Here is a 22,949-nt window from a genome sequence, read left to right as displayed (position 1 = left end):
GTGATGATTTGCAGGCTGCTATAAACATGTCTACCTTTAGCTGGGCATGGTGGATCATTCCTATAATTCCAGAAACTTGGGGGACTGAGGGAGGAAGATCTCAAAGTTAAAAAATAAAGGCTACCACGGATATAGCTCAATGGCAGTGACCTTGAGTTCAATCCCCAATACATCATCATCATCATCATCTTCTTCATAATAACAAATCTATCTTTAAACATAAGAATAATAGTCAGCCGACAACTACTCATATGTCCCATGTCATCTCCCTTGAAATAGGGAATGTTCCCTCTCTTCTTGTTTGCTTTTCCTTTAACCATCTTAGTGCATTTAACTATAGTTATATGCACATATGATGCAATTCTGCTCTGATAATAATGCTATAAAAAGTAATAGGAGAAGCAGCTATCATAAAATTTGTCCAGTAATTTTTTTCTATTAAAAAAAAAACAGCATTTAAATGTTTTAATTATGTATAGCACTGTTCAGGAAAAAAGACATCTCCCAGATTGTAGTAAAGCTTTTAGCTGCTCTCACTAATGCAGTTAATCAAAGGAGATATGTACAACTTGCTATGTAAAAGGTATGTTACTCACTCATCTAGAAGGATGGTAGCTGGCTCTTGGGTTCTTCCCTTCCCTACTTCCTACAGAGTGGGGCAAATAAGTGGCAGTGACCTAAGCTCGAACATGTAGAAGAGAAATCATATCAGGCTGAAGGCCAGAATAGGTGAAATACCAAGAAAGAAAGAATCTGAATCCTTGGACAATGTCAGGGAGCAGACTCTTCTGACCTGGAGTTACCCATGAATATAATCCAACTTTTTTTTAAATAATCTATTATATTAAATATTCTTTGAAACAGAGGTTTAGGTTAATCTCTAAAACATAACAGAGTAGCAAATATTTACTGTATACTTATCAGATGCCAGGCATTATATTTAAAAGGCTACATATTTACTATCTCAGTCATCACAAAAAACTCTGAGGTAGACAGTATTAATATCCCTTTTTAAAGAAATGAAATAGAAACTCAGAAAAAAAAACTCCTTTAGCACCTTGTAAAAGTATGAAATAAAAGGTGATAAAAGTCAAGTTCAAATGATTAGAAGATGCTAGCAAATACATGTTCCCTTAAAAAGTCAGACTGATAGGACACTCCAAAGCATTATAATCAATTCTACCATGTGGTAGAATGTGGTAACTACAAAAATTTCTCAAAACTCTCAAAATTTTTACAAAAAGATTGGGACAAAAAAAATGCTATTCATAGTCAAATGATTATATACTGTGTAAAACTGATGACATTAGAAAAATGAAGTATAGTAGCAATACAGGACTGCCTCTAAATGCTTTAGAATTGTCTATATAGCACTAATGGGGAATAGATCTCCGAGATAATCTATTCCAATTTCTTATTTTATAGATTTTGAAACAAAAACTAAAAAGTTAAGTAAATGAAGAATCAAATTATCCAATATGACATGTCTCTGGTTTTATAATAACTATAAAGATAATTATTAATGTGCTTATTTTACTTAATAATAAATATAATATGGAAAAACATGATCTAGAAGGGCCTCAGTTCCATGGCAATTGGTGTGGGTTGTAAGAAGAGTCATGATGCTCTCTAGTCATTCATTGCCAAAGTGGCCTTAATATCATCCAATCCATAAAATCAAAATAGAAAATATCAATAGGACAAACCACTGGTGTCATGCACTTGCTTTGAAATCCATCTTCAGGTCAAGCAGTTGAAATAAGCTAAAGTAATAGAATAAAATGAGTATCTTATAATCAAATAGTATATTTGAGAGCTGGAATAAAAGACTAGACTTCATGTCCTTAAAGTAGATTTTTAAATGCAACTTAAAATTCATGTCCTGGAAAGTCAACTTTTGTTTCTAATAAAGATAAAAGTCTTAAGAGAGGAAGAAGAAGAAGGAAGAAAGGAGGAGGGAGGAGGGAGGAGGGAGGAGGGAGAAGAAGAAGAAAGAAGAAAGAAGAAAGAAGAAAGAAGAAAGAAGAAGAAGAAGAAGAAGAAGAAGAAGAAGAAGAAGAAGAAGGTCTTTCAGTTAAATGAAAGCCAGAATTTAAATCTACTTAAGAAACAGTGGGGGCTGGGGATGTGGCTCAAGCGGTATCTCGCTCGCCTGGCATGCGTGCGTCCCGGGTTCGATTCTCAGCACCACATACCAACAAAGATGTGTCTGCCGAAAAACTGAAAAATAAATATTAAAAAATTCTCTCTCTCTTTCTCTCTTTAAAAAAAAAAAAAAACAAACAGTGGATGAATATTCAGAAATCCCACCAACTACTTTTGCAATCCACAAAAGTTAAAACACAAAAGATCATTCTATTAAGAAGGGGGGGAGGGGGGGAATTCTGCAAAAATAAGGAGGATGGCTTCTGCTTCCAGCCCTGACAGAGTAAAGGCACTACACGTATCATCCAGGTGATTAGAGGAAAATATGGTCAAAATGAATAATTAGGTGAGGAATCTCAAGAAAGTAACAGAACCAATAAAGGACCCAATATAAATTCCAAAACTTAAAAAAGCATAGTATTTTAAATAAAAATCTAGTAGATGAACAAAACAACCAACTTGAGGTGACAGAAGAATCACTGAACTTGAAACCAGATCAATAGATTAAATATAAAAAATAGATATGAGGCACTGGAGTCATAGCCCAGTCATAGTAGAGCACTTGCCTAGCATGTATAAGGCACTGGGTTTGAGTCACAGCACTACATATAAATAAATAAAGACTCACTGAAAACTAGATAGATGTGAAGAAAAGAAAAGGGAAAACATGAGTCTTGGTGACATGTGTGACAATATAAGCAATCTAACAAACATGTAATTATCACCCAAGAAGGGGAGGACAGAGAAGACATGGAGTAGAAAAATATGTGAAGAAATAATGATACAAAATTTCTCGATTTAGAGTAAGACAACCAACCAACAACATAGAGAAATCTAAGACCAATGAAACATATACAGCAATTTAAGTAAAATTACAGGTGGACACATCATGATTAAATTGCTGAAAACCAAAAAGAAAAAGATTTGTTAAAAGTGGCCAGAGAAAAATGACATTATATAAAGGAAGCAAAAATATACAGACAATACCTGATTTATCAGAGGGCCATGTCCTCATAAACCCATCATACGTTGAAAATGCACTTAATTCACCAAAACTACTGACTCTCACAGCTTAGAGGCACAATTCACTACAGAGTATCAGTTTGTTTACTCTTGGTATCACATAGCTAACTGCAAACCATGGTTCACTGCTGCTGCCTAGAATCACCAAGAGTATCATACTTTATATCACTATCTCAGCAAAAGATCAAAATTCAAAATTTGCTGTAGGTTTCTACTGAATGTGTACTGCTTTCAAAATTGAAAACTCTGCTAGGGCAAGTAGCCACACCTTTTGGAGCCTTGCCTGTACAATTGCTGCCCTCTTGTGAAAGGGCACATACATGCACCCATGGAAACTGAGGACCTGTTTAATCATTCAGGTCATTCTGCCCTTTTTGGCCTGGCACTACTAGAGGAAGCTCACATAGCAGCTAAATGATCCTTAGAGCAGCTCATGAACACATGCACAGCATTGGAGACATGATATGTCCCTGTTAATTTACACAAGAAGGTGGTGGACCCTCTTCTGGAATGTGAGGAGGGGACTGGGAGTACCCTTTGCTGGTTCTGGGTAAGCCACCCACATTCCCAGGATGAATTTTTTCCACAGCCCACCCACACGAGGGAGGGTGGATTTATGTCCTTAAATGGTTTGCCTCCTTATAACGTAACATTGGTTCCATTTCACCTTTTCTTCTCCCAACCTTGCTCATTTATAGCTATCTACCTATGCTAACAAAAGAAAAAATTACAAATGCAATTAGGAAATATCTTAGGGGCTGCAGATGTGGCTCAGTGGTAGAATGACTGCCTCAAATGTATAATGTCCTGGGTTTGGTCCTTAGCATGAAAGCAAGCAGGCAAGAAAGCTGGCAAGGAAGAAAGGATGCAAGGAAGACCAAACAATAAAGAAAATACAGCATGGAAATCTGTGAGATGCAGCTGATACACTGCTTAGAGAGAAAATGTATATCTTTAATGCTGACACTAGAAAAGAAAAACAATTATATTAATCTTCCATTTTAATAAGCTAAAAATAAATTAAAAAGCAAGTTAAACTAAAGAAAGGAAATCAATGAAATAACACAAAAAAACAACAGAAAAATAAAGCCAAAGTTGGTTCTTTGAGAAATTAACTTCTGACAAATTTCTGTAAGTATGACTAAGTAAACAGAAGGAATTACCCATACCTGAAATAAATAAGGGGATATAACTATACAACCTACAGATATTAAAAGGAACTAACTAAAATGAACAATTTCCTACTTGTCTCACCAAAATTTATGAAACAAGAAAGAGAAGATCTGATTAGGCCAACATCTGCTAAGGATAGTAAATTCATTATCAAAATTCTTTCTACAAAGAAAATCAGTTAGCCAGTAATCCAATGAGACATAAGGGTGAAAAGAAAATAATTTACACACTTTCAAAAACAGGAAGAGTAAACACTGCACAGCTCATATCATGAAATCAGCATAAATTTTCATACCAACTTGAAACTTTATGTTTATCCATTCATCTAACAAATACTATTAATATGTACCATGTTCCAGGTAATTAAGCAACCTGTCTTTGGCTTCTTTAGCAAGAGAAATTTTTCTGTGACTATTTCTTGCAAATTTCTCTCTTCCATTATAAGTGAACCACTCAATTACTTACACTAATTTACTAGTTTATCAGTTTCTCAGATATTTTTTTTCCTCAAATCAGGTATTCCCTAGCTTGAAAGAACTTAAAACTTTCTTCTTCTGGAAACCTTCATGAGGCACCATGAACTTCTTTAAAACTACAGATTGCTAAGGCTCCATGTGATTCTTACAGGTTCTTGAAGATTTTCTATCACATAAAGCCCTAAAATTAGAAAACTGGATTTAATCCCAGCTCTACTTAAATAATTTGCTTATTATACACGTGACCTTGGGCAAATAACTTAATTCCTCAAAGTTCCTAATTCCTTTTCTGTAAAATGGGGGTAATGGTAGCACCTGAAACAAGGCCATCCTCTTTAAGCACCTGGCATGTCAACAGCTGTTATCATAATCACCCCTGGATTTTTACTTTTTTTTTCCTTTTAACAAAACCCTCTAATACTTTTCTTTATATTTGAGTTAAATATACAACCATACTATGGTTATTTATTATCTACCAGCATATTAGCATTCCTATCTTTGTGCCTGTAGGACAAATTTAAGTATAGAAAACAGGAAAAGAGGGAAGAGGAAGGAGGGACAGGGCTGCTTATAGTTTAGCAGAATCACAATTCATAAAACATATGTAAATAAAAATTTATATATATATATATATATATATATATATATATATATATTTTAAATATATGAATAAAAAGATAAATAACTTGTAACAAGGGATGAGTGTACTTTATAACATTATTCACCACAGGATTAATCTTTAAAACATGAAGAGTACACTGTAAATGATTTATTAACATTCAATTTACAGGAAACTTTTTTACTTACTCCATCAAGGTAGGAAATCATACCAACCGCTGTTTCTGGAAATATTTCCCAATCAACCTCCACCTGAGGGGTCTATATCATTAGTATAACTTTCCTTTCTACAAACATCACATGGGCAGACAGTCTGCCTGCATCCTGGGGGGAAATAGGCAACTAAATTAAAAGAAAAAAAAGTAAAAAAGATCATTCCCCTTCTTGTTTTCTTTTCCAGGTGTTATACCCATCGCCTTTCTACCATGACAGATCAATTAACTCAGCAACATTAAGTTCCAGCTGTTGCTCAGGAAAAACAAGGAACACAACACTCTGAATATTAAAGGGAAAGGCAGCAACCCATACCTCCCTCAATTTGGAGAAAAGGTTCTGCTAATTAGCAGTAACAGAAAGGACTGAAGCTATTTCCCAGTCCCAGAGAAGCAAAAGTGTGAACTGAAATCCCACAGAAAGTCATCAGCTCTGGATCAGAGGGAGTTGTGCTCACAGCAGTGTGTGTGACCGTACTCAGAATACCTGTGTGTTCTGAGACTCTACTGCCCATTTGTATGCACAGTGACCTTACAAATGCTGTTAACCCAGTATGATAGATAAGAAATCACCTTACTCCTAAATTTTGTGTTCCTAATTCTGCTATTACTGGGAAGAAGTGAATCAATCAGATCAATATCACAAGTTTGCGAGAAAAAGTGTGGTATACGAATCTTAATTTTTGTCATTTTATAGAGTACAAAGTAGCATGCAAAATAAGCATAGAAATTCTCCATCCATACTTTTTAAGATTTGTGCATTCTATTATATGTAAAATACACTTCAAAGATGGAAAATAAAATATTAAATTAATAAAGAATATGGAAAAAAGCTCTTAATTTTTAATATGGTTCTTAATTAGGTGTTTTATTTTAAGGACATGAATTAATTTTATTCGCTCCAGTTTTTATATTTTCCCTTTTTTAAAGTTTAGCACTTCTCATATAATATGAAGGACTATGCTTCTTCTACAATTCAATGCTGACTCTAATGAAAATTAAATCAATGGGTTGGCCCCACTGGTCTAAGTGGATAGCCTCTTTCTGTGGAGTAACTTACCACAGGTAGCGTGAGCCAGGTGGCCACAAGGCGGTTGCTGATCCAGCGATACCAGGATGGGTTTACAAACATCAAGGGTAAAAAGGGACCCAGCATGAAAATGCTTCCAAAAAAACTTCCCCAAAACAGAAGAAGTATAAAGTAAATCCCTTTCCATGACACCATGATTCTGAAAAACATTAAAAAAAAAAAAAAAGACATTTTGTTACTATACATTTAACTACTCAAATTCTATATCAGCATGATGCATATAATAATTTTTAATTACAGGGCTATTGAGAGGTTCTGATAAAGGATATAAGAGCCTGAATTTCATAGAGGTGACCCTCCAATACATTCTACATGTCTAACAACCACTAGTACATTAGGAATTGATACACTTAATAGTATATGCCTGATTTCCAGAACAAAATTGTCTAGTTAAGCAGCCTTTTTTATCGATTAGTACTGGGTGTAAAGTGGTATGCTTTCTTCTCTGGGATATTATCTAACACAAAATCTTAAAATATTCCAGAGTTTTTGGTTACCCAGAAGTAGAAATACTGAACAAAGAAGTGCAGAATAGCTTCCTAAGGTCAGGAAACCTAAAAGCAATAATTTTTTAATTTTTTTTAATCTAGGAATTATCTTTCTTACATTAGATTATAAAATAACACCTTTGGACACTAGGTATTAAACTGGATCTTTATGAGCTGCAGGAGTAAGGAGAAGTCAAGATTCTTCAATAAACTATTTACCAAAGGATTACTTTAAGGGATCCTCATAACTAGAATATAATGTGGATATTATAAAACAAATGGTTAGAAACACTATTTAAAATGAAAAATCAAACACTTTTGATTTCATAATCTAAACTACATTAGAGCAAAAATATTTTTTGCTAAAGGATAACAAAAGTGTCAGAAATTAAATTAGAGTTATGGAAACAACAATGGCCTCAAAATTCATGTGTTTAAAAAGGTATCAAGACCCCTGAAATTTTTAAAAAGAATCACAGCAGGAAACAAATAAAATTTCAAATGTCATGGTGCTTTTTAAAAATGTCAAATAACAAAACAGGTCAAATACCCGTTACCAACAGAGAATCAAGTTTATCTGGGTTCCAAGCGTATTTTTAAATCTCTACCAATACCTGACAGTGTGTATACAAAATCCTTCAAAGTACAAACAGAATAAATATCTACTAAGAATTGCTTTTATAACCTTCAGATCTGAACTTTTCAGAAGTGAGGTGAGGGAGTAATGGTGAAGAAAAAGATTGCTGGGAAATGGGGCCGAACAACTCCAGCTCACCCAGGGCTTGAAGGGTCTATGTTCTAGTACCTCCTACACTTCATGTTTTCTGAGTCTCAGGTCCTTTTCCTGGCACTAAGAGAAACCATAAACAGCTCCTCCCCAATCTTCAATTTAACTTAATCCCTTTGTATGGGAAAGAAAAAACAAAAACTTTTAAATTTAGTATTTTCAACACCTGTCTTCCCCTAACAACAACTATAATCATATTCCTGCAATACTTCTATTATTTGAAAAATCCCTATCTTTTTCTATCTGCTGGTTTTTTCCTGCCAATCAGCCAACAGCAAGCTTTCTGTCTAACACTGGCTCCTCCCCTCCCTGCAGCAACACTTCACACTGTATCCATACAAGACTGCTTCTGTATCAAAGAAAGGCTCTGGTCTGAGTCTTCCTCACTTACCAATTTGATTTGATGTGATTAAAAAAAAAATAAAAATCAAAGGAGTTTAGCTATCTACTGAAATCTTTTCATTGTATAATGATAAAGCTGCAGCCCAAGAAAATATGGCTTTCCTAAATCCACACAGTTAATAACAACCAATCTTTTCTGCCTACTGCTTCTTCCATTACATTATGCTACCTCCTAAGAAGCCAAAATTCCGAGATCCATGTTAATCTTTCAGCATGTTTTTTTTTTTTTTTTTTTTTTGGGGGGGGGGGATTTACTGGGACTTGAACTCAGGGACACTCAACCACTGAGCCACATCCCCAGTCCTATTTTGTATTTTATTTAGAGACAAGGTCTCACCGAGTTGCTTAGCACCTTGCTTTTGCTAAGGCTGGCTTTGAACTCTCTGGATCCTCCTGCCTCAGCTTCCTGAGCCACTGGGATTACAGGTGTTCACCACTGCAACCACCATAAGCATGTATTTAAATGTAGGTTTAAAAGATGTAAAGGGATGTGTCATATGAATATACTGGGATTATTCAAACCAAATCTAATCTAAAATTATTTCTCTATCCTTCTCCTATTTCTTTCCCAAGATTTCAATCATTTGTTCATTTTCAAAGATCAGTAAACATACAGAGATCCATACTGTGCGCCAGGCACTGTGCTAGTAATTTGGGGATGGAACAATGAATACGAGAAATATTGCCACAGCGTTCACAAATCTAATGCTTGAGCTCCCACCCCGGCTTATGAGCTACTCCCTGGCTCTGCATTTAATCTAGCTCTTTTCTGTATCTTCTTCCAAGTCTCAAGGGTTGATGGGTTAACTGGGTTAAGAATTAGCTGCAAATATTTGGAATAGCTGAAATTTTAAAAAAACAAAAACAATTGAAAATGCCAAATGCTGTCAGGGATGTGAAGCAACCAGAATTCACATACATTGCTGGTGGGAATATGAAATGGTATAGTTATCCTGGAAAACAGTTTGGCAGTTTTTTTAAATGTTGAATCTGTATTTACCACAAAAGCCAGAAAATCCACTACTGAATAACCAGGAAAAATTAAAAATTATTTGCAGAAAGTTCTACATAATTATTTATAGAAGCATTAGTCATAATTGCCAGAAACTGGAAATAACCCAACCATCAGCCAGAGGTAAGTGAATAAACAAACTAGGAAATCCATATAATGAAATATTACTCAGCAGTAAAGATAAAATTCCCATACAGGCAGCATTTTAAGTTAATCTCAAATGCAAAGTACTGAGTAAAAGCAGCCAGATTCAAAAAATAATTCTTTTACTGGACAATCTGGACAAAGAAACCCACAGGGGAGGGAAATAGATCAGTGGTTGGTAAAGGTTAGGGTTGGAAAGACAGTTTGACTATTAAGGGACAGCACAAGGGGAGTCTGGGGAATTAAGGAAGCTGCTGGGTTTCCTGACTGCAGCAGTGGTTATAAGACTAGATACTGGTGGAAAATTCAACAAAGTACTTTTTGTTTTGGTGCTGGGGTTGAACTGGGGGCCTCGTGCATGCTAAGTACATTGTCTGCCACTAAGTTACACTCCCAATCCATCTATACATTTTAAAGTGAATTATGACTAATGCTGCTATAAATAATTATGTAGAACTTTATGCTCTTATGATTGAGGAATTCTATACTTCTGGATTACTTCAATTACAATACTCTAAAATATATCTAGCTTTCAAAATATTCTGGCACTAGTTTATATATTTGATATTCATAGATTTAATAGTCACAATATATATAAGGACACCAAGACACAAAGATGTTAAGTAACTTGCTCAGAGTCACACAGCTAGTAAATGGCAAGACTGGAATCTGACTCCAAGTAATTTGATGTGAGAAGACCCCACTCAGTCAGCTACACTGTTTCTTTCTCAAGAATATATTGCTTTTGTAATTAAACTCACATTTTAAAAAATAACATGATAAAGATGTTAAAATTCTCCCAAATTTTATTTCCTATGCAAAAATTATTCTGAATTTTAGAAACTCACAGGAATTTGGTATGGAAGCATAATGTCTCCCTAGAATATAACATACAACATACAAAAACTTAAGGGAGGAGCAGTAGAAATGGGGTTTTCAGTTTCTGATGATGAAAAGTATGGCTAAATAACTAGTAATAAAATATGTGATCTTTTAAACCCTTTTAAAATAAAAGATAAAGGCCATACCACTGAAAAATAATTGCAACAATGCCATTTAACATCATTTTCTACTCATTCTTTGTATAAAACTGATATACTCTTTTTTGAAAAACCCCTGGAAAAAAATAAACATAGTTTTAGAATGACATATGCATTTTACTGCCAAAAACAGATACAAAGGAAACATGTTGAAAAACTATGCCTACTTCAAGTTAAAGCCAACAACCTTTCTCCAAATAACCACTTTTCCTTTAGAGAGTTAACGCAACGTTCACTTACCTCACGAATTCATAATACCTTTTGGGGAGGGGTAATGGGGACTGAACCTAGAAGTACTGTACCAGTCCCTTTTTATTATTATTATTTTTTATTTTGAAACAGGGTCTCACTACGTTGATGAGGCTGGCCTCAAATTTGCAATCCTCCTGCTTCAGCCTATTCCACTAACTCACAATGTGAATCTGATTGCCCATGGTATCAAACCATCTGTAGTTCAAACAGTTGCCACACCAGATAAAAGGCAAAAACAGCATATGAATCAAGACATGGCCCACTTAGGCTTCTTACTCAGTTGCATATGTTATAATTGGAGTATGACAGTATGGGAGGATACTCCCTGGCAGAGCCTAATAGAATCCACTAGGATACGTAGACTTCTCTGCTCAGGTAGGAGCCATATTTTACTTCATAGACTCCTTACTTTATTCATGTAACAAGTCAAGTGTTAACAACTAGTTTTACTCTCAGTGTGCTAGGGAAACTAAGTGCAATTTAATATGATATATGTTGTAATAGAGGCAGAACAAGTTATGCAACTGGGGTTAAGGGAAAGGGAAGGGATTCAAGAAGGCCTACACCCTTGGAGGATGAGAGAGAAGAGGGGGAATAGAAAAAATATTCCACAGTATAAAGACAAAAACAAACAAAAAAGGTAGGATCACAGAAATGAAACAGTAAGCTTACATACGGAACTGCTCATTAGATATTACTGAGGTCTAGAGGTATATGGAACACATTCATGAGCTACAAGAAACCACTGGGGCATGGGCCTTTGGGATAAAGTTGTACACAACCTGTTCAGTATTGCCAAGAATAACACATTTAGTATGTTAGTAGAGGTAAGGAAAAAACTAAGGCATATGCCTCATGTTTTAAGATAAGCTGTTAAAAGTGACATCATGTACATAAGCATGGACTGGTATACAGATTAGTTTTAAAAGTCTTCTCTGGACTTTGAAACAGACACAGAATGATCTGTTGACAAAAATGCTGGACTGAGAGATTTTGGTATCAAAGAGGTCTGTGAGCCAGGACATACACAGACCTCAACAGAAGCTCTAACATTCAAATGCAAGATGATCAGGACCACACTACTAAACCTGGACACCTCATCTGTAAAGTAAAGAGGGATACCGGGAAAAAATTCTAAGGCCTCTACTAATGTTACCAACAGAAACAGAAACAAAAATTCTGAGTATTGGTTACCTTTTGGGCACCTAATATTTCCCTTGCATTTTATAGATGGATCTTGGCATTTACACATTCAACTATTTATGAATAACCAAAAGGTCCACGACATGGAAGAAATCTGTAATTTTGCTGAAATTCAAAGCTGAATTATGAATATTGCAAGGCCCATGTCAAAAAAAAATCATTTTAGTAGTAATGACTCTGGCCAACTGTCCAGCATTCTAATCTTAAGGGGCCTTTATTGTATTCTATCTACTTGGCCACCATTCCTTGGGGAAAGTAAAGTGCTATAGTAGGCTTATAAATTTGTGGTTTCAAAAGGACCCTGCTATATTTCTTAAAGTCAAGTATGTTCTAAAATTCTCCTTTAATCCAAACAAAAGCCTCAAACCTAAGTATTGATTATATCAATGGTGGTTATGGGGTATTTGGTCCTCTTAACTCCAAGTCCTCAATGCTATTTATAATGATCCGTCAAATAAAGAACATTCCCAGAAAATGTGGGGGAGAGAGGTCAGAACTAGGAACAGTAACAGATTTAAAGGTCCAACAGAAAATAATGAGTAAAAAGTATATGATGAATTTAAAACATTGTTTAAGTGACTGAAAGTTCATTTGAAATGAGGGATCAATAAAGTACCCACAAAACCAAACACATTATGCAAGTTACATTTCTTGTAGGAAAATTAAAATTAACTTTGCTCAATTATATGTGTATATAACTTAAATATAAGTATAGTTAAATAGATTATTGTACATTTAATATAGTTATGATTATTAAATATTAATATAAATATAAACTCAGGTTAGATTCAACAAATTTTCTCCTAAAACACCCTAAATCATCTTTTGTATGATATGCTCACCAGTAATCAGTGATACATAAAATTAAAATGAGGTACAATTTTCCCGCTATTTGATTACAAAAAATAAAAATACTTATAACATTTAACATTACCAAGGCTATAGTACAAAGCTCTTTTTCTAGTCTGTTATTAAAATTGTACCTTAGTGCCAGCTTTTAGATAAGTTATGAGGTAGAATTTGTCAAAACACAAATGACAAATTTAATTAACAATTATGTTTCAAGATCTCTACCATGCAGAAACACTCACAGAAGTGCATAAAAGACATGTGGTTATTCACTGAAGTATAATTTGTAATACTGAACAGTGAGAAATAAAAAAGCCTACCAATAAGGAAAATTGATTGTTCTTTTTTATGGTACTTTTATATTATGGAATACCCAATCATTCACAAGAATAAGGTAACTCCTATGGTCTGGTATGGAAGAATGTCTCTGATATGTTATTCAATAAATAAATAAAACCAATCAGAAACTAATATGGATACATGATCTCGTTTTTGCCTTATTAACCCAAGGTCTTTAAAAAATGTATACATTTGTATATTTGTATATGTGAGTACCTGTGTTTCTAGGTAAATTTTTTTTAAAAGTTTGATTTTAATAGGGGGATATATAAACCCAAGATTACTCTATAAAGAGGATGCCTAGAAATAAAATCCTTTCTTCAATCTCCTTCTATCTTTTTATCTCCTTCAAGGGCTCCCCTTTGGATCTGTCCAACTGAAAATCAGAGACCAGCGCTGCCACTGGTCAGATTCCTGGGACAAATAGCAGATCCAGAGGGCAAACAGGAACAGAGTTAACCAAATACAGAGTTAACCAAAATAAGGTAACAAAACACTACCTATAATATCATTACTATTTTTATATACATGCACATTGAAGAGCAGTATAGCTGGGTTATAATGTTACATTACAGTTTATTTTTAGATATTTTTGCTTAAATGTATTTCTTGACAAGAAATACATATAAAGTGAATGTAAATAAGATAAACAGGCACACTGACACATGCCTTTAATCCCAGCAACTCAGGAGGATGAGGCTGGATGATTGCAAATCCAAGGTCAGCCTCAGCAACTTAGTGACACTATTTCAAAAATAAAATAAAAAAGAGAATGTAAATCAGTGGTAATGCACCCCTGGGTTCAGTACTGCCAAAAAAAAAAAAAAAAGACAATAGGAATGTTTTAAAAGCTGGAAAGCAGGAAGCCAAGTGTTGACCACTTGGTAGACCTGAAAAGGCATATGTAAGACCACAGAAGAAAAAGCTGAAAACACAAGCTGGCAGCATCAGGTACATCTGAACACAAATGGGGATGTGGGTTTAACAAAATGAGAGGGATGAGGTGAAAACTGAGAAGCACATGGATTCCTAGATCCCTTTCTTTCCCTGACCCCAGAATAAACCTGGAAGTTTATTCCCTACAGAAGGTAGAAGGGGTGTCTTGCACACTTGAAGGCATTACTACAGACTCTCAGAGGGAGTAAGTGACCATAACCATACTGAATCCTGAATGCAGACACTTCAGATGCCTGGTAAGGAGAATATTTTAGTCCTAGTTAGCGCCAATAGAATTTTCTGCAATAAAAGAAATGTTCAATAGCTCTGTTGTCCATGATACTAACCACTATTTACATGTAGCTGTTAAGTAATTCAAAATGTGCTTAGTACAAATGAGGAACTGAAGTTCTAAATTAATTTTACTTAAACTGAAATAGCCACACATGGATAGTGGCTACCTGTACTGAACACTCAGCTCTAGGCAGAAAATGAACACACTTATCTGGGGGATCTGACCAGACTATGAGGAAAGATGAAAATATAAAAACACTGGGAGATTCTCTAATAAACAGTCTACTTAAATCACTCCACAGAGAGGCCAAAATCCATAAGTCTCCCCTATATCCAAGTTTCTGGTTGGCTTGTTAAGGCACCCATATTTTATCAGGAGCAGATAAAAAGGCATCTGAGGAAACACTTAAATAAGATAAACAGAAAATGGGAGACTTAAAAGAAACAAACTACTCAGTGACAAAAAAAAAAAAAGCTTCAAAGAAAACTATCTTTAACATTTTTAGGAAGAAATACTCCATCCAGGAAACAAGAATAGCCTTTCTTATGAGAAAAGTAAATAAAACAAAGAAAGGAAATATTCAGAAACAAAAGAGCAACTGGAAGTTTAAAATAGGCAAAAATGTTTACCAAAATGTTAAAACTTTGTAAGTGCTAGAAAATAAAGCTGAGAAACTACCCTATAAAATGTCAAGCAGAAAGTAGAAAGAATTTATGAGGCCAAGATAGGAGCTCCCCTTCACCAATAATACCAGGTCTAAAAAGAGAGTAGTGAGAAACTGGAGAGAAGGAAATCCCCCAGAACTGGAGAAAATGGTATTCCACATTAACAAGCCTACTGAAAGTGGGACAATGGATGAGAGTAGACACACTCAAGGCACAGTACTGTGCAGACAACAGGGGCAACTTTTTTATCTTCCATGAAACTGCTAGAGGTAAAAATAGCTGACAGGCAATGAACCAAAAATTAAACTGCCTTTAACTGTTGGACTTCCAGAGGAGCTGATGATACTCATTTTATCTGTCATAAGTACTCTGCCTTGACCTACCCCTGAGGGATAGATGGAGGGCATGGTAAATTCAGAAGCAAAAAGCCTACTCTTCCTGGACAGCCAATACCTGCAGAGTCCTGACTGTAGTGAGGCCTGTTTTCCAGGACTCACTCTCGCATGAACTTGCACACTACCTTCCCCAAGCAGAGGATCCAGTCTACTTTGAATAGTGAAGGCAGATGATCACCCTGAGACTCTGCACCTCTGGGGGCCTTCCACTAATGGTGGCAGTGTCAAGCTGTCAGAGTATGCTTATGTCTACATCTTCGCCCCTGCCACCTTTCTTTTTCCCCAATTTTTTATTTTGAGTTGAGGCAGGGATTCACTAAGTTGCTAAGGATCTTGCTAAATTGCTGAGGTTGGCCTTAAATTTGTGATCCTCCTGCCTCAGCTTCTGGTATCACAGGGATTACAGGTGTACACCACCACACCTGGCTTGGGTGATAAAATTTTAAAAGAAAAACAATGTAATGATTAGCATAAAAGGTTAATTGTCATAGGGGCATAAAGCGAGCCTGTAAGGTACTAGCAGTGTTCTATTTCTTAAGGATGGTGGTTACATGTGTGTTCAACAACAATGATTCTTAGACTACCAATAGCCAATTTGCACACACACAATATACCATACTCTCTTCTAATTATATGTTACTTTAATAAGAACAAAGAATGTTTTTAGTTTTCACTACCCTTGGCAAAAATAAGGATCAGAGCTCTCACTTTTTTCATTCAAGTTCTTCTATACATTACTCTACTTTTAAGAATAAACATGTATTTTGTGACTAAAAACATTTTAATTATAAAAATTTTAAGAACATCAATTAAACTATGATAAGATTATTTATTTGTTACAATCTCTAATCAAGTACTCTATTACCAAAAGCAATCCTTAGGAGCCTATTAAAAAAAATACATTGGACAAGTTTTTAGTTTTTCGAAGATGACTCTAAAATAAATAAGCAACATGCTTATCTTGATTTTAATGACAAAATCAAATATATAAAATAAAAATTGTGAATACTAATGTCAATTACTACATATATGCATGTATAATAACAGTCATTATTGCAAAATGATCTCTTAGCAATAAAAATTAAAATGTTTTTAACAGTTAAAACATTCATGGCCTGATTATGGAGATTTTCCTGTAATCTGTGTTCATTTAAATAGTTGAAGACAGATGCTCTTTATGTGCTACTTTTCTTGTAAGCTTAACACACAGACAAATCACATTTAGTTTTTTCACAAACATAAGTGAGATATTTATGAGCTGATTAATTTCTTTCCAATCCACATATGTATGCTAATTTGCACAACGCCATTCTGATGAACACATCTATATTTTCTTTATAACTGCTATTTAAGAGCTTATAGAAGCCTGTCTATACATCCCACAAGGATCTGTATAATTTTTTCCAGAACTTGGTAACAGAAACACATCTGTCTTGCCGGATGAAATGGTATGTTTCTTTGTCCCTCCAGTGAGAACAATATTTGTTTTCCTCTCAAGTCTCTAAGGTCAAAAGGCTCATAGCTAAATTTAACTTTTGATTCTAGAAACAAAGAGTAAGGTTATTATCTCTTTTTCCTCTTACAATCTTTTATTATCACATATGCCTTTTATTATAGGCCTCTTTAAATTCCTTTAGGAACCAAACTATTAATTTAAAATAAATTATATAGAATGTCACCATTATTATCTTATTTATCTTTAATTATTAATTTTAAAAAATCAAACCTCTATTAAAGTATGATATTGGAAAAACACTAGAAATTTTTATTTAAAAATGTATGTTAAGCTCAGCATGGTGGCCCGTAATTCCAGTGACTCTGGAGGTTGGAAGCTGGAGAAGCTCAAGTTCAAGGGCATTTTCAGCCACTTAGTAAAACCCCTGTCTCAAAATTTTAAGATAGATAGATAGATAAATGGACTAGCAATGTAGCTCAGTGGTAAAGCACACCTGGGTTCAATTACCAGTACCTTCCAAAAATTTTTATGTCAAAAATATTCTGAAGACAAAAAAAGTTACTCCTTTTATGAGAAAAACATTAGAAGAAACAAGTAAAAAAAAAATAGTAAAAAAGAACTTAAAACACTTTTCTGTATCAATTAAGCATTGGGCTAGGGATGTGGCTCAAGCGGTAGCGCGCTCGCCTGGCATGTGCGGGGTGCTGGGTTCGATCCTCAGCACCACATAAAAAATAAAATAAAGATGTTGTGTCCACTGAAAAAAAAACTAAAAAATAAATGTTAAAAAATTCTCTTTTTTTTAAAAAAAAAGCATTCATAAGGTGGGCAGAGGAAGATGAAAGGCTAATATAATTTATTATGGCATCTTTTCCTGTTTGGAAAAAATTCAGAGACAATATAACAGGAAAGGGACAAATGCTATATCATTACTTTCTTCTTAAAGCAGCCCAAGAAAATACTATTTTCCCAAGTACAAAAATAAGGTACGAGAATAGCATGCATTTTAGAGAGGTCTGAGAAGAAATCAAATCACAATTTACAAAGTCTGGTAAAACATAACAGGACAATTAAGAGCAGAATGGGGCCAAACTTCAGTTACATGTACCCAAAATGAAGCAAAGGACTTTTGCCTATTAATGGATTTTAGTCAACAAGCCTTTAACTCCCTGGGAGGAAGGCCACTGAGAGGTCTGATCTAGATAATGGTGGCTCAGGTTATGTCAAAATTACATTGTGTATCTCTTATTATCTATTTATTGATATTTGGCGAGAGAAGAAATCATATACAACTATGTGAGATTTATCTACATTCATGGTATACACAAATATTATATCTATATAAATATTTATTGTTCTCTAAACTCTGATGTAATTCTTTTATTTAAAATGTATTCAAAAGTTAGTACATAGAAAGGAGAAAGTATGTACTGTATAATTCTATTTATCTAAAGTTTCAAAACAGGGCTGGGGATGTGGCTCAAGCCGTAGCGCGCTCGCCTGGCATGCGTGCGGACCGGGTTTGATCCTCAGCACCACATACAAACAAAGATGTTGTATGTGCTGAAAAAACTAAAAAATAAATATTAAAATTCTCGAAAGAAAGAAAGAAGGAAGAAAGGAAGGAAGGAAGGAAAGAAAGATCCAAAATCAGAGAAGGAAGGAAGGAAGGAAGGAAGGAAGGAAAGAAGGAAGGAAGGAAGGAAGGAAGGAAGGAAGGAAGGAAGGAAGGAAGGAAGGAAGGAAGGAAGGAAGGAAGGAAGGAAGGAAGGAAGGATCCAAAATCAGATAAATATCTTCATAATGTTAGAAGCACAAATAATGTTATCCTGGGGAGTTATGAAGCAGGTATAGAAACTAGGCACAAGGAGCCTTCTAAGATTTTAGTAATGCTCTGTTTCTTGATCTGCTGTTGGTTACACTGAGGGTATTCACTTTATGAAAATTCTTTGAATTGTACACTTGTAATTTGTGTACTTGCATGTATATTTCAAAAATAATCAAAAAGTCATTATGTATGTCCATATATTTAATGATATTTATAAAAATAGTCATATATATATACATATATACATACACACACATAAATGTTTGGGGTTTGTTTGTTTTTATGGTCCTGGGAATTGAACCCATGGGAATTCAACCACTGAACTATATCCCCGATCTTTTCCTTTTATTTTGAGACAGGGTCTCACTAAGTTTTCCAAGCTAGCTTTGAACTTATAAACTTCCTGCATTGGCTTCCAGAGTAGCTAGGATTATAGTTATGTGTCACCTCACCTGGCAGTTAAATATTTTATAAATAATCCAATTAAGTATATGTAACTTACAAAATGAAAATATAAATGGTCAATAAACCTAAAAAGAAAAACATTTTAAGCCAATGTAAATTAAAACAACAAATCACCTCCCCAATCTCAGAAGACTGGCAAAAGTGGCTTATTCTGCCTTTGATGTTCTGGGAATTGTTGATGTCCTTGCTTTCACAGCTGGAGGGAGTATAAAGTGATTTAGCCACTTCAGAGGGCAAACTAATATAAGAAGCTTTTATAATTTTGAATATACCTACCATCACAAATTCTTTCTTTGTATCTAGCCCAGAGAAATACTCAACTACACATGAAAAAATGTTTCATTATAGCACTGTCCAACAGAAAAATTAGAACCATCAATGCTATAGGGGAATAATTAAGTAAACTGTGGTGAATCCAACACTAAGGAACACTACGTAGCAGCTGGGCAGGATGGGATCAACATGTATTTTCTAAAATGGAAGCTCTACAAGTATTGCTCACAGAAAAAGAATATGATACCACTTTTGGAAGGAAGGAACCATGCTCCCCCAAACTCTTGAAACTATGTGGTTAACATAAATAAACAGACATAGATGAGCATGGTAGTACACACCTATAGTCCCAGCTACTTGGGGGGGCTGAGGCAGGAGGACCCCTTGAACACTGGAGTTCTAAGATGGCCTAGGCAACAAAATGAGACTCTGTCTCTAAAAACAAATATAAATGTCCAGAAATCTGTCTACAAGGATCACTGCCCGCAGTAAGTATGGTCACCTCTATGGGATAGGGCAGGATATAATTGGGGATGGTGGTTCAAGGGAATAGAACCTTCCCCCCAATTAAAATATTTTTTTCTTTTTTTTTTTTTCACTTTTACAGTAAAAAGAAAAGAAGTTACAGGGAAAAGTATAAGCACAGCCAAAATAAGTCATTTTCAGTAATCCCTATGTTTCCATGATCCTGTAGTCAAAGCAAAAATAATAAAATTTTTGCTACACTTCATTAAGATAGAAATAACTTGTACCTCTTAGCCAAATGATTGTTCACCATACTCCAAGCTCGAATTTTTACAAAGTAAAAACCACTAAAGACATTAACGGAAACAGGAATGATAGTCTCTCTTCATTTTATCATTAAAACTATACTGACACTCCAATGATCCTGGGTCTAACAAAAGTCACTCAAAACCCAATTTACCTAAAAGCATTTATCTCCATTCACTTGAAGTTGAAACTGGTTTGTTTTTCCCTTCATGAGACATGAAGCTAGCCAGTCAAATGTATAATTAAATAACTAAGTGATTGATGTAGACATAAAGGCTGTCAAAGCAATCAAGGAGTATCCTGAAACTAAATCCATCCATACAAAATATTGCCCCATGAATATATAAATAAAGGTCTTTTATGGATAAATAAAACTAGCAGACAACAGTTGTTTAAGAAGTTGCACAAGATAGAATGGGCATTTCTTATTACATCCCTGTTTCCCAATCATTAAAAACTCATACTTGCACCATCAAATAATAACCATCTTTAGGCAAGATACCAGACAAAACAATACAGGGTGTCTGTGCCCTCCTATGGCACATCTAGGTGAGGAAGAGAAGAACAAACTTAAAGGTGGCAGTAAGGGAGAAAGGAAGAAAGACAGGAAAGCACACACTATAGGCCAAATTCATGAAAAAATTAGAAAATGTGATAGTTTGTGAAATCTTAGAAGTTTAGAGCTAGAATAAAATCACTACATTTTAAACATTTTTTGGTCTCAACATGTAATTCTCTCAGTCCATCAGTGAAGAAACTGAGGAAAGAAAAGGTTGAGCGACCTAGTTTGTGTTCACACTGGCATAGCCAATTGCTACAGCATCTCCTGTGACCTCTAAGAATCCCAGAAGGCTAAGCCACTGAGAAGGAATTAAGACACAAACAAGGCCTGTGCCTAGAGGAAGGAAAGTGCTCAGTTCAGCTAAGACAGAAGGCATGAAGAAGCAGACCTCATGACAGTATTTTTTAAGCTACCCACTGTAAGGTGACTGGTTAGTCAGTAAGTTTTTCCAAAGTCCAAGGGTCTTTATTAGGTTTTATCAATCTCCAAATTATTTCAAACAATATGAATTATAAATAGCAAGATTTTTTAATGAAATGTCACCAATATTTTTCTGCATAAATAGCAAGAACACTACATTTCAATAATTTCCTGTTACTAAACAACATTTCCCTATAAGACATTACAGTTAAAACCAAATACACTTAACCTAAGAACAGTACCATATGAAACCATTTCAGGAAGGCAGATTAGGGATAACAGTTAATACCTCCTAGATGTTATTTAAGTGACTACCTTCCTTTTCCAAGGATTACAGTCCTCAAAATGTTACTAAAATCCTAGATAGAATATACCCAAATGAAATAAAAACATGTTCACATAAAAGTATGTAAATGAATGCTCATAGCAGCACTATTAATAATAGTCAAAATGTGGAAAAACCCAAATATGTTTCATTTATTAAATAGATAAACAAAAGTTGTATAGCTATCCATAGATATTACAGAACAAGAAAAGGAATGAAGTACTGATACATGCTACAACATAGATGGATTTTGAAAAAACAATGATAAGTGAAAAGAAGTCAGTCAAAAATGTTCACATATTATAGGATTTCATTCATATGAAATGTCCAGAACAGGACAGGCTAAGAAACAGAAAACAATAGCAGATCAGTGGTTCCCTAAGGCTGGGGGAAGGGGGATGCGGGGAATGAGACACCACTACCAATGAGCACAAAGTTTTGTTGAGAGGGTTTAAAAAATTTTCTAAAATTAGGCAGTAGTGATAGCTGAACAATTCTGTGAATAGTCTAAAACCCAGTGACCTATATACTTTACAACTGTACAAACTGTATAAATTATATATTAAAACAAAAAATTCATTAGCCAGAAGGTTACTAACACATGAATAACTGATTTTACCCAGAAGTCACGAATGCTGAAGGAAAGAGAATTACAGCAATAACTACCACCTCAGAAATTGAGAATAAGAAAATATGCAAGGAAAGCCAGAGAACAAAGGAGAGCCAGAAACTAAATAGAAGGAAATCACCTAAGAAATAAAAGGCTAGTTAGACATTCATTGAGATTACCAATAGCTGTCCCTGTGTAGTGACTATGGTTGACTTTTTCCCCCCTCTACCTTCCCTTTATTTTTCAAATTGTATGAAAAGAGTACTTTTTTTTATATAACAACAAAATCCCAACAATATTTATTTTAATAGGAAATGTTAAAAGCCAGTATTTCTTATATTAAGAGGGTAGATAGAGCCCATCACTAATGTATATTATTAAGAGTAGGTTTAATCACTAATGAGAAGTATAAAATTTGAATTATATAATATTAAGGACACTGATCCAATGTTTTTCATAAATAAGGATTGATATTCAAATATCAATCTTTTTTTTTCCAAAATAAAATTACTGGCATTTGACTGGAATATATAAAACATCACTGTTTCCAGGGAGCATCTAACAAGTGATGAGACTAGTCTAGCAGCAGAATGCTTTCCTTCATGAAATTAAAATATTTCATATTATAAATCTTCAAAACAACACAAACTTCCCACATTATTTCTAAGATCCATAGGTATGTTATTACAGTTAAT

General features: G+C 34.6%; 1 protein-coding gene and 1 long non-coding RNA gene across 7 annotated transcripts in view; one reads left to right on the top strand and one right to left on the bottom strand.

The window, feature by feature from the left end:
* Window positions 1-6,434, top strand: part of LOC114091111 (uncharacterized) — a 91,750-nt gene extending 85,316 nt beyond the window's left edge. The window contains exon 3 of the long non-coding RNA XR_003582457.2: window positions 5,836-6,434. This is a non-coding gene — a long non-coding RNA (uncharacterized lncRNA). The remainder of the gene's footprint in view (window positions 1-5,835) is intronic.
* Window positions 1-22,949, bottom strand: part of Lclat1 (lysocardiolipin acyltransferase 1) — a 178,945-nt gene that overhangs the window by 88,061 nt on the left and 67,935 nt on the right. For all 6 annotated transcript variants that reach the window (XM_071601457.1, XM_071601461.1, XM_027933481.2 and 3 more), the window contains one exon: window positions 6,708-6,876. In XM_071601457.1, the coding sequence (XP_071457558.1) occupies window positions 6,708-6,872 (165 nt within the window). In that variant the 5' untranslated portion in view covers window positions 6,873-6,876. The remainder of the gene's footprint in view (window positions 1-6,707; window positions 6,877-22,949) is intronic.

This window comes from Marmota flaviventris, chromosome 14, assembly GCF_047511675.1.
Source record: "Marmota flaviventris isolate mMarFla1 chromosome 14, mMarFla1.hap1, whole genome shotgun sequence".
NCBI classification, from domain to species: Eukaryota; Metazoa; Chordata; class Mammalia; order Rodentia; family Sciuridae; genus Marmota; species Marmota flaviventris.
Note: the sequence above shows the minus strand (reverse complement) of the source record. Positions and strands in the feature narration are given on the sequence as shown.